This window comes from Cheilinus undulatus, linkage group 8 (genome assembly GCF_018320785.1).
Source record: "Cheilinus undulatus linkage group 8, ASM1832078v1, whole genome shotgun sequence".
Classification (NCBI taxonomy): Eukaryota; Metazoa; Chordata; class Actinopteri; order Labriformes; family Labridae; genus Cheilinus; species Cheilinus undulatus.
The window spans coordinates 47,203,217-47,216,767 of NC_054872.1; the positions used below are offsets into that span (position 1 = coordinate 47,203,217).

The following is a 13,551-nucleotide window of genomic DNA, read 5'->3' on the forward strand; positions in this document are numbered from 1 at the left end:
GATTTTAAGGTTTGAGCAAAAATTGAACATAAAGAGTAAAGCCCTGCCATATAATTGAGATCAGCTGATCTCACCCAATCCCTCATTAGCTGACAGCAAGCTGATTTGGTCTAAGCACGCTATTGACTAATCACACTTGTGCTGCCATATTTAAGCTGCTCTAGCCTGGCTATGCTTTGCTGTTCCCTCCTCAAGCTGCTTTTAGGAACCCTCCTCCACCCCAGCTCCTCCTTTCTCTCCTTAGGTTGATGTTCCAGCTTGATGCTTTCCACATAGGCTTGTGGAAGGGTGGGAGGATTCCAGGAGAGCCACACTGCCAAATATAATGGCATTAAGTGCAAATTAATAACCGTTTATTGAAAATATAGATATTTATAACTGCAAATCGTGTGTGTTTATTGACAAAGTGGTCCTTACTGAAATAAAGCTCAGCATTAGTTCATGCAAGACACTTTGGTCATACACCCAACCATGATCAGCTGATCCCAGTAATTGCCTTACATCGTGGGGAAGACCTTAAATATGATATACTTCTCACTAATCACTGACTGCATTAATGCTGATGCACCACACTGCTGCTGATGGCAAAGCTTAATCTCCTCCACCCCAGCCTCCTTCTTGTTAGCTTTAAGCTTGTTGCACCCTCATATTCAGATTTATCCTACTATGGATTAATTGCTTTTGAACTCATTTTATTGTATTCAGTACAAATTGTGTATCTATCCATATTGGAGTTTCTAGCTATGTGATCCCTGGAAAGTAAAAGTATGCTGCTGGACTTACCTAGAGAGCATCTTTTGAGCAAAGCCTTCTCCGCCAAGTAAAACAGTATATCCATTTTGCAATAAGATGGTAATATGTATGACAAGAGTGTTCCTGACTGAAATACTAATTATTATTTAGCTATTTGAGGAATGCTTTTAAATGGAACTGTTTTAGCTTCACATTAGCTAACCAAAAAATACAATGTTTACATTCTACATTAACCTCCAAATCATGGCCATAACCCACACTTCAGTTTTTTAGATTATATTTCATTCTGCTGCATTCAGCTGACCAGCTAATTTAGATTATTGACTCCCAGCTCTTGCAGCCAATCACGGCTCATTCTCTCAACACGGCGATCCGTTAAATATGACGTCCCTCTTACCAATCCTTGCTGCATCAATGCTGATGATACTACACTGCTGGAAAAGCTTCACCTCCACCACTCCAGCCTCCTCCTTTCTAGCCTAATGCCGATGCATCTATGTAGGGGTTTCTAGGAATGTGCTTGCTGGGAAGTGAAAGCATGTTGCTTTAGTAACTCAGGCGGCATCTTTTGAGTAGAGCCTTCACTGGCAAGTAAAACAGTTTTTTGCAGTTGTGCATTTACTGGTTAACTGTAAAACGAGAATGTTCTTGGCATTAATCCTTTTTGGAATGCAGGCAAACTTACTGGACCACCTTATAAATGGGACAAAACACTAAATATCATTGATTTTACAACAGCATAAGAATAACAGTTGAGCTTGATGATTGAAAAGCAGAATTGGTTTAACATTGTAAGCTCAGTTACATCTAGTGATGGAGACCCATAGCTCAGTGGTTATGTCTGGATGCCCAATGTACAGAGACTGCTGTCCTCGAAGAAGGCAGCCTGGGTTTAAAATGGAGCTTTTCCTAGTCATTCCCCCTCCCTCCCACTCTCTACCCAGTTTGTGACTGGTCCAATTAGAACAAATGAGTAAAAGGCCAAAAATAAATCTTAAAATATATTGTGTAATTTGTTGTGAAACTTAAATGTTAACCAGAAAGTGGCAGAATGCTAATGTAAGCTGATGGTCTCTGATGGTTTCATAAATATCCATCCATTCATTTACTATACCGCTTATCCTGTTGGGGGTTGCGCTGGAGCCTATCCCTGCTGTCATTGGGCAAGACATGGGGGTACCCCCAGTCAATCACAGGGCTGACATGTAGAGACAAACAACCAGGCGCGCTCACACTCACACCTACGGCCAATTTAGAGTGATCAACCTAAACGTAAGGAGCATGTCTTTGGTGGTGGGAAGAAGCCAGAGAACCCACACATGCACAGGGAGAACATGCAAACTCCACACAGAAGGGCCATGACCTTCTTGCTGTGAGGCAACAGCGCTAACCCCTGTGCCATCGTGCAGCCTGGTTTTATAAATACGTTTCTTTTAAATGTATGAAATGTGGTCTGATTTCTCTGTGGTTTTCAGTACATCTGATCTTTGTCATTTCTTCTTAATTGGAAAAGGATAAAAAGAAATGTCACAATTTTGAGGTCTAAATGAACATTTGAATTCTCCACGTGTTGTGTGACATCACAGAAACATGGACAAGTCAGATATGGTTAATCTGTCTGCAAACTACTAATTAAAAGCCTCTTTTTGGCTCTCTTTATTAGTTTGCATCAAAAGGAACCATATTTTAAAATACGACTGTCACACTCTTTAACCTGGTTGGTAGGTTGTCTTGTTAATAGCTAGTGAATAACAGCCTTAGCCATACTGTTTTTATACTGGCGGTTTTAGTCTAAAAAGAATGTCTAATGAGATGGAAAATACCCTTAACAGAAGGCTGACTTTCTTATTTGCTCCCTTACACGTGGTTTATCCAGTGGGGTCGCCCCCTGCTGGTCAGTATAAAATGCAACTTTAAGCTTTCCACATTGGCTTTATTTTGATAACAAGAAACTACATCCACTTTGATTTTACAGTCAATGGTCCAGGTCCATGCCTTCATTCTGTTTTTGTTCTCATACTCTTGTATAAAACTATAACAAGTGTTTTTAATTCTCAAGAGTTCCCTCTACATAATGACAAAAACACAAGAGTATGAAGCTGAAACATTCACACACCACTGACTTCTACAAAGGTTACCACTCTGTAGATCATAACTCAAAGAGGAAGTGTGAACTGCTCCATAAGAAAGCCAAAGAGATGCTAACGCTACTGCTAAAAGAATAAAAACAAAGAGATAATATTGGCACCTATAGGGAAAGTGACACCCAGTGGAAAGTGACATAAACTTGGAGGCATCAAACCTGAATGTCTGCAGTCCCAGGCTGTGTTTACTCGTCAAACACTCCCAAAAAAAATCTGCAGGCTCACACTTTTGGGAAAAGAAAAACAAACAAGAGAAATGAAGGGTTTCATTCCAAAACACTGTATCCATCCTAAAAACAATATATGCTGTTTATAGAGGGTTTAATCTTTTCAAAAAAACATATTTGTACAATATTACTTTGTAAAAAAAGGCTCAGGATTTAACATAAAGTAGGATTCATTAGTGAGTGTTACAATCATAATTGCAGTTATCAGTTTTTAAGTGACAAATATCTCATTCTGGAATGAAACTCTTCAAATGTACAATAGATACTGTATGACACACTGACAACCATACAAAATTAAACACCTACAATATACTGTAGCTTAGTAGCCATTTGAGCCCCTTGCATTTACCCCTACCCCCATGTCACACACTATTATTAAATAAGGCACACATTTACACATACAGTTAAAATTTGGCTAGTAATTATTCCTTTATTTACACCCAATAGCCACAAAGTTAATAATTAGAATAACTGCGGTCTTTCTATATTTTTTCATCCCTCTTATGATGCCGGATGGCATGGCGTTCATCCTCTTTGGGTCCAAAATACTTTTTTGTAATGACAGAGGATGTAATGCGCAATTTCCACAGGGTCCGTGTGCATTCCATGCGTTCCATGATTTTGTATCGATCAATGGGACACCCATGTCTGAGCAGCTAGGTTTGCATTTTACTCTGCCTATTCAGGGTCAATTTGCCTCCTGTTTTGGTGTTATGTTGACTAAGTGATGGGATATACAATTGGCTATCTGTACCTGGTGTGGTATTTTGAAACAGATTGCATTCCCATGTCTGACTTCCTGTTTTGGTTGGTCTACTCTATGCAGGCTGATGCATAATGGCAGCAGCTCTGTTGTACAAAGACTTGGCAAGTATCTCAAACAGAGCAGGGTGGGGTAGCACTTCTAGCACATACTAGAGACGGATTGTGGCATGTGCTGTGGAAATATAAAGGTTGACAAGACCGGCTGCCATTTGCTCTGAGTGGCGGTGAACATAGCACACAGTGCGGACAGACCCGATGGAAACTGCGGTTGAGACTAACTGGATTTGTAGAGCACCAATCTTAGAGAAACATTCTGAAAAACTTAAATGGACCCAAGTGCTTCTCTTTAACCTGACATCTGCTGGGACGGGAAAAAAAGAGAGAAGACTACTGTATTTAGCTGCTTTGTTGAAGTATTTTCTTCCTCTTGATAGACTGAACAAATTTGGTTCACTACTTTAGCCAACTGACAATGAGCGTTAATTGATGGAGTGCATGATGTGGTGACCCAAAGATATTTCTCAGGGTCTGTCTTTAGGGGATCGTTTGATATGCCCAAAGATGACAGAGTATAGTAAGGCAAAGACATAACTACTTTCAGGGGAATTTGCTGACTTTTCACCACAGGTTACATATACTGCATATGTATATGTATACATATACGGTGTGGATATAAACACACATATATATACACACACATGCATAATATAAACACATTCGAGGGTGGGGTGGGTGGGGACTGGTTACCAACACTACATCAGAAAAGGTTAAGCAAAAGCATGAATTTAAGCATTGCAGGAGCCTCCGGCTTCAGAGTCTTCAAGATGATTGATGCGAACAGTTTTTCCAACATCAATGAGTCCAAAAACTAAGTTGCATTGTAAATCCACACTGAGGACATTGGCAGCCTAAAATAAGGAGGTGGCTTCACGTCACCCAAGTCAACAGTTCTATAATAAGCAAGTAGCTGAGCAATACCAATATGGTACAAAGATATTCGTTGGACAAAAAGAAGAGGGAAAAACAAGTTTGGTTGAGGCTTTCGTCCACAGTGACACTGGCTGCCACCCAGTTGGTAGTGTTTTCTTGGGATGGTCTGCATCCTCAAACCCAATGCATGCCTTCAAAGGGAAGTTCCTTTAAGAAGACACAATGAGCGAGACTCCTGCTCTAGTCCAGGAGCATTCCTCTCCTCAGTAGTTGAACTTTCCCTGCTGGTTGACTGGGGAAGTGGCAGGTATGAACAAGGGCTTAGGAGGGACGTCAGGTTTAAGAGAGGTGGCCCGACGTATGATAGCACCTCTCTGTTGAACCTCTTGCTGGTCTCCATTGTAGCTGTGCTGGCGTGCCAGGTATCCGTTGGGGATAAGAGGGTAGTGAACTTCACAGGCACTGCCTGTTGAGTTCATCCGTGCCAGAAGGGGAGGTGGCTGATGTGACCCACCATTTCGTTGGCTAAAGCTGTGTTGGCGAGGGATCATACCTCCTCCCCCGCCGCCTCCTCCTGCGCTTCCATTGGGCATCTTGGTGGCTGCAGCAATCAGAGAGTGCCTCTGGGAGGAGTGCCTCCTCTCCAGGGTGGACTGGTGGTGTGGGGGAATATCTGGAGGAACATCCATACGTCGAGTGAGGCTGTCTCTAGGTAAAGTGGATGAGCTGTAGTAAGGAGCTGATTCTGTCTCTGGAATCTGGGGCTGGATTCGGTTAGCGAATGCTAGCTGGCCTCCACCACCACTGGCCATTAGACCTGATGGGCTCATTAACTGGGAGTTCTTGCTGCTGCTTGCATCATGAATGTGCTTCAGGAGCTCGTCCAGAGACGTCACTTCCATCACTTTCTGAGAGTAACCAGGATAAGGCTGCTGTGATAGCACACGCTCAACATTGTGGATTTTGCGCTCTTCTGGATGAAGGTGGCCCCCGACCAGTGGCTGCCCATTAGACAGGGCATGGGAGTATGGGAAGACCTGCTGGTGAAGCAGGGCCGAGCTGGGCCTAGATCCTATGTTGTGAGACTTTGGCTCCTTGGCGTTGTTACAATTCTGGTTCTTCTCCCATTGGTTCTTGAAGGCTTTCATGCTTTTAATAGGAAGTTCTGGGGTTGAGTCTGGTGTAGGAAGACCAGACAGCTCTGAAGAATGGTGGAGATGGTGGTGGTGGTGCTGGTGGACCAGGTCGCCCATTGTCATTCCATGATGACCATTTCTCCTCGGCTGATGATGCTCCTTGCTGTTGGCAAAGAAAGAATTGTAGATCTTTGGGGATGAAACCTCCAGCTTGTCGTCCTTGCTTTGGCTGTCCAGAAGGCCATTGAGCTTGGCCAGGCTGCGGAGGGATAGGGCATGCGGGATTGGGGCCTCAGGATCTTTTGACAGCTTCTTGGTCTTGTGGCCTGTGTGGTTGCAGTAGCAGGAGACCAGGAAGCCGGACAGGAAGGCACCAAGGACGAAGGCAACCAAGACGCAAGCAATCAGGAGAGTATAGTGAACACTGTGATTGGTCTTCTCCAGATCTGGTGGTCGCCTCACACCTTTAAAAAAAGAGAAAAAAGATGAATTAGTCAGAGTGTTTCTGCTTTTGCCAAGAGCATATGCCAAGTGGCAGCTAGGACAGACAGTCTGTATATACTATGTGGGAAACAGTACGAAAGTAGTGTTTGAACCAAGCTCTTAGCCTCCTTTCCTTTCACAGTTAATAGATCAATGCTTCCTTCCTCCATAGTACCTGTGCATTTCCCTCAGACTGGCAGAAGCCAATAGCCTCCCAGTCAGAGAGAAATCAACTCTGAAATGAGTTAGGGCTTTAAATATTGATGGGAGCACAGCAGCAGGAACCTGATGTCATTTTCACAGGCTTTGCCTTCCAATGTGAGGATCAGGACCAAGAGCACCTGGTGTGATGAACGAGCCAAAAATAACATGCCTATCCAATAGCTCATAAGCTGCAGCACCTTTGCCAACACAGACTGGAATGAGGTTGTTAGACGCTTTCAAAATGAAGCTAAGGGGGCAGTATGCACCAGGTAGAGCTGGGTGTTTGGACACAAAAATACTGTATTGATCATTTATAGCCGAATGGGGGAAAAGACACATGAATGATATGATTTATGACTGCATTAAAGCCTGTTCGATGCCAGGGCAACAAATATTTAAGTCCTAGACGCCAAGTATTGGGTAAGTTCTCATTTTTAATGATGGAAAAATTGAAGAAAACTCCTACACCTTGTCTAAATTGTAAAAAAAACTAACAAGATTTCTGTCTAATGAGGTTTTCAAATTTCCCTTACTCAAAAAAAAAAAAAAAAAATGCATTTCAAAATGATGAAATCACCAATACTTTAACCCCTTAAAGCCTGTTGTATCATATTTGATACAATATGATCAATAAATTACTAAAACAAATTCTGAATACAATCTGAGTAATTTTAAAAATACCCTCAAGTGGATTATCAGTTACCAAAAACACCTAATGTATCAAATGAGATACAAAAAATATATATGTTAAATTTTATGGAAAAAAAAATTTAAGGATTTTTTGGGATTTCAGCAGAAAGTGAAATAAATATTTCAGTTCCAAAAAAATTAGAATTTTCTGGCTATAATTTGTGTATTCAGGCTTTAAAGGGTTAATGATCTGTGACATTAAAGTAGAGAAATGTCATGTCAGATTTTAACCAGAAGAGAGACAGAAATGTCAAAATAGTAGAAATACACTATCAGCATTTGGAAACATGGGTCAACATAGTGAAGACAGTTAGGGATTAAATACATATAAAAAAGTGCCATCTGCATAGCAGTGAACATTATGAAGTGATTATTATTGTTATCATTTGTAAATAGATTGTGTATTTCTGTGTGTTATTTGATTGATTAGTAGGAATGATCTTTGATCCTCTACCTAAGGACTCATGTTTGATGGTGTCACATTCATGTTTTACGTCAGGTGTGCCATACATCCCAACCAGTGCGCAGATTTCATCTGACCCACAAGGTGTTTTGGGGAGATAGTACATTTTGAAAAGTAATTACATGATATTTTCATCAGTTTAAAAATTTGAGCATAGTTGGGGTAAAATACCTACCCAAATATCAATCATATGTCATGACATTGCTTAAATTGGCAGGTCAAATGAAGCCAAACAGGTACCTTGAATACAATACCCCGAGTTGACTCTTTTTGCTGAGCTGAACCAAATGAGCTGGATCACTGAAAAGAGTCAAAGTTCCCATCAATAATAATTTTACCTCAAGGAAGCAAATATGAGGTGTTTCAAAATGGTAAAATCTCTATAATCTTTATATTCTCTATTATGGTGTTTCATATGGATATCAAAAATTTCTGTATTCTTGAATACCATATGCTTCATAAAATACCCATTACTTTAAAGATTAGTGGTTTCAAACAGTGTTGTGAAACCATGTTCTAGTTTGAAGTTTTGATCTAAAGAGGGACACAACAGTCAAAATTGCACAAATGCGCTTTCAGAAATTAGGAAAGAATGCAAGGCGTTGATACATATAGATAAGTATCATCTGCATAGCAATGAAATCAGTGTTAATTTCGTCGACTAAAACTTTGAGTAAAAATGTTTGTCGACAGCCTTTTTTCCATGACAAAAACTAGACTAAGACTAACAAAAATGGATCTGTGATGACTAAAACTGACAAAAACTAAGTTTAGTTTTCATCAAGATGACTAAACCTAGACTAAAATGTGGTGTAGTTTTCATTGGACATTCAAAATCTAATATTTCTCCACTGTGGGTAAATCTGTCAAAAAACAATGTAGCTGTAGCTATTCTGCTTCTCAGCTGTAGAAAGCAGAGACCCCAGGTTTGACAGAGTCCATAGAACTAACTATGAAGACTTGGTACCAGATTTAGGCAAGAAAATAAATGCTTTGGCTAACAGTAAAGACTAAAATTTGAGGACTTTTTATGGAGTAAAACTATACTTAAACTAAAAAGAATATAAATGACTAAAATGTGACCAAGACATTTCATCTAAAGACTAAAATAGCTGCCAAAATAACACTGAATGAAATGGAATGAAAATGATATGGATTGATTCCTTCTCTAAGATGTTTAAAGTTGTATAATTTGCACAATTATGCTGTCAACATTTGGTTAAGTAGATGAATTAGTGAGGAGTTTTTTCTGCAATTGTTGATACTTAAAAATAAAGAATTACCCAATGTAGGATGTCTATGACTGCTATTTTGTTGCTATGATAACAGGTACCAATATTATATGATTTTAACTGATAATATAAACTAAATAAAATAATTTATAGTTCCTAATTTAGACTAAACCTTTCAAAACTATTGTTTTTTGAAACATCAAACCATACTTACATGACAATTATGTTTTACCCTATATCTCACTTAAATACCAATATACCTTAATGACTTGACCAGCCTTAATACTGGTGTGCTGAAAACCACAAGGTTACTAAGCTGGGGTAAATCTACCATGCAGATGTCCTTGGATGGTGCGACCCCAGCACTGTGTTTCCTAAATAGCGTGGAAAGCAGCACTGATACGAGGAGTGAGACCTGCCACCTCTTATAATCAGAGCTCATTTGCAGGATGCCGCCACCATCTGTGGTGTCAGACCCTTCCTTCTGCCCTTAATGACAGTTTCTCTGAAACTGATTAGACTGCGGAGGGGGGGTGGACGCTGAGGTGCACCGTGGAGGGAAAGAAAAAGCAGGTGTGCCAAGCAAGTGCAATTCAAAAGCTAATGAAAAGGTTCATCGAGGACTGGAAATGGAAATGAAGTCTAAATAAGGCTTGATGGAGGTGTATAAGATGGTCAGGATGATGGTGATGACAATGGTGAAAGTGTAGAGAGAAGATGAGTAATAATTAATGTGTAATATGTAGAATTTTCCCACCGACATGACTCAATTAATAGAAAGGAGGCTAAATCTTTGTGAGAACTTCTAACAGGTTTCAAAGCCAGAGAGATGTTGAATTTATATAGCAGGATGTACCTTGTGCCATGTCAGACGAAGCATGGAAGGCTTGTAATTTTAGTTTCTCTCACTGATTTTCCCTAATATCATCCTCCACCTTTATTTACCAGAATCTCATTAGAAATGGCCAAATTATAACAAAACAAACTCAACCTTTGTCTTCAAAGTTTCTTGCCTAATGGTTGATTATTTAGGTCATAAAGTTCCTGTGAAACTGGGAGACTTCTTTTGCTCTTCATCATCCAGAGGCAGACTTTAGAGCAGGTGTGCTCACAGAGGCTTATTATCTCATCTTCGTAAAACACTGGATTCATTTTCAAGGGGTGCTTTTCTACCAATTTTCCCAACAGGGAGAGTAACAGCACTGTAATCTTTCTGGAAAAAACACTTTCAACAGAGCTCCCAATTAAAAATGCTCAATTTTTAGCCATTTATTCTTCTGATTTCCTTGACTTATGACCACATTACAAGTCATAAATCATAATTGTGTCCCACCGGGAGAGGCAATCAAAAGTGATGCAGCAGCCAGCCTGTTAATACCTCTTCTTTTAATCATGGGCAATTTCTCTTCTGATCTCATTACACAGGCCACCAATCAGCTGTACAGCTCATTTCAGGTTCAGAATTTGTGGTTTAAACAAACTGAAAATGGATCTTCAGCTGCCAATTGTGGAAGTAAAATTCACATTTTACAGATAAGGAGGCCAATATAGTGCTATTTTTTAACCAAAAAGACACTTTGAAACACTTTACAACCAGGCCCACAAAGACTGGCATGGTTAGTAGGAAATAAATGAGTGGCTTGCTGCTAGTTAACCAGTCATGATGCCTAAAAATTGATTTAACACTGTTTCCTAGCGTCAGATATCCCATCGCCAGCATTGCTCCCTTGCTGTCCACACTGCATCTGCTCACTATTTAATTCTCTGCCAGTGAATTTCAGTTATCCTGTTGTAAATAGATGTCTAGTGCTTTTATTTTGAATGCTGAGTAACAGAAGTGTGGTGCTTTATACTGAAGAGCATTTGATGGTGGTGAGCTGGCTATTTTTGCCTCCTTGTTAACACGAGTAAGAGCACAACATTTCAATCACAGATATGGGTATTATTAATATCCACCACCACCTCTATCTCCTCTTTGCAAAACAAGCTAACAAGCTCTGTTGAGTGAAAAAAATGAAAGCAAATAAAAAAAATATTCCTGTCAGACACTCTTGGTGACTTGTTATCTCGCTCTGTCCTTGTTCCCCGCTCAACGAGAGAGACGGAGAGGAAAACAGGAACAGGGGGGATGATGGGGCGAAAATGGCGGGACATGTCGCACTGGAAATCAGTTTAATTGAGCTGATTTTGTTGCTTATGCCAGGACATGCCGTTAAAAACAGAACAAAAATTAGGACTCACTCTTTGCCCAGTAGAAAATGGTTTTGAGTCAGTGACCCAATCAGCAGTTAGTTTTTCATTCATTCATTTCCTGGTTAGCAATCAGTTGGTCACCTATTCACTACCTGGTAACTCTGCAAATTTTATTGTAGGTTATCAAGCAGACAACTACTCATTTGTTACTATAGAAACCATGCTAATTTTGTGCATGTCGTGCAGAAAATAAAGGTTACCTTATTGCAATTAAGTCAAACCAAAAATCGACTGCATTGATCTGCTCTACATGGATCGATGCTGTAGCTGGTGCCAAAAATCGAACAGGAGGTGTAACTCGAGCAGAATAGGATGGCACTTCTGGGACACATTGTAGGAGGATATGCAGTGGAATTGCAAACACTATCTAGAGAGGGAGTGATTTACTCTGGAGTGAGCTTCGTGTGCAGATTGCAGCACAGACGGAATATGTGGAATATGAGGGTAAGACTTTTTCCAAAGTTTACTACTATCCCTGAGATAAGATTAGCTCAGAGTAGGCTGACGTATACGACCTGGATAGGACCTGGAACACAACACTGATTCCACATTTGACCACTTTACTCTTCTTTGGTTTCAGTCCAAAGCAACAGAACTCTTCTTTTTCACCCTTTTGTCATTTGAAGATGAAAAACATATGTTTATTATGTTTTTTTTTTAAGTTTTTGAAGCACAAAATGCAATTCAATAGCATTTTAGCATTAAGCTACTGCTTTCTAATCTACTACCAGTCAGTCTCTGGGCTTTTCTTCACTCTAACAGAGGTGTGGCCACTTCAGAGAGCATGTAGTGACATTGGACTGTTCATTATTCCAGTGTTAGCGGTCTGTGATGCTCAACAGTGCTGCAGACAGTGTTGTGAGTATGTGTCACACAAAGAACATGTCTGCTCCATATCTTAATAACCCTCAACTTTATTGATAAAGAAAGAGTTTTCATATGGGGAAATATGTCACTGCAGTGGCGATGACCTGCAGCATTTTGGAGCAAGCATTAAAATGCCGCTGTGACATCACTGCGCCTTCTGCCTCCTGTCACCTCTGTGGCTTCCTGCTACCTGTGAGTCACCTGCTCCCTCTGGACTGTGCCACCTCCTCCCTGTCTGTGGCTACAGCCTGACTGAGGGGTCCCTCCTGGGTCAGGGGGTATGAGTCAAGTGCCTCGACGGGGGGGCGAATCGCACAGCTGAGGTAAACAAATTCAGAGCGTACAAACGACCTGTCACAACATGTTTCACGAGCAGGCCGGATGACTCAATCACTGGATATGTGGGACATATGGTGCCACTGGTCACGGAGAAATTAATACCCCGTGAATCACACTGACAGCCTGGCTAGCTGCTAGGTGGCGGGCAGGAGGCACTGGCCAACTGTAGGGAGCAACTTGGCGTTCTGTCTGTGCCGCTTCAATTGAGATTTAGATTTGAAACTGTAGAGTATTATTTTAACAGGATAAGCCAGTTTATAAGGGGATTGGGTGATAATCAATGCAATTTTTGCTGCTAGGTTTCCATGTTTACACAGCAGCAGAGCTGGCGTTTCCTTCTTGAGTTGTCACTTTATATTTCTGTGTCAACTCAACATGTTCACAGCTCAGAGAACTCTCAATATAGAGATACCTAAGTCTGCCATAGGTAAAAAGACAGATAGGCTGCAAGAGTGAAAGCAAGGGAGGTGAGAGGAGAGAGATGGGGATGCTGACAGCAAGGGGAAAAATGAAGAGAAAGATGAAGGGATGAAATTCAACCTTAGTGACAAACTGGTGATGAGGAGCGGAGTGAATGTTTTAGAGGACTTTAGGATTTTAGAGAAAAGGGAAAGAGAGGAGATGAAAGCCAACGGGGGAAAGATGGTGTGAATGAGTAAGCATGAAGCAGATTTAAAGGAGGAGGAGGAGGGCTGGGTGCGAGGCGGAGTGACAGACAGACCGACAGACGTGACGGCAAGAGTGACAGACCGTCACTCGGCTGGCTTTTTGAAGCCTGGCGCTCTGCGGCAGCTGTGATACAGTCGGAGTACAACCCTCGCTCTCCTCCACAGTCAGCGCTGTAGGAAGAGAAGCAATCTGTGGTTGCGTCCATATCGTTAAAAATAGATGGCGCGATGGATTATGTAAACGGGAGCATTTTACACAGCATTGTCTGCAGCAGCTCACTAATTGGAGAAGGTTTTGCATATGGAAAATAAAGTATGGATGTCTGGCTGCTGTTAGGTGGGAGGTTTTTCTCCTGCAGGTGATGGAGTCAAGAAGAAAAACAAATTAAATGCACAG

The 13,551-nt window shown here is 41.0% G+C and overlaps 1 protein-coding gene across 8 annotated transcripts in view; it reads right to left on the reverse strand.

The window, feature by feature from the left end:
- Positions 1-2,056: 2,056 nt before the first annotated feature.
- sema6e (sema domain, transmembrane domain (TM), and cytoplasmic domain, (semaphorin) 6E) overlaps positions 2,057-13,551 on the reverse strand; it is a 355,217-nt gene continuing 343,722 nt past the window's right edge. For all 8 annotated transcript variants that reach the window (XM_041793576.1, XM_041793570.1, XM_041793577.1 and 5 more), the window contains one exon: positions 2,057-6,419. In XM_041793576.1, coding sequence (XP_041649510.1) covers positions 5,083-6,419 — 1,337 coding nt within the window. In that variant the 3' untranslated portion in view covers positions 2,057-5,082. The remainder of the gene's footprint in view (positions 6,420-13,551) is intronic.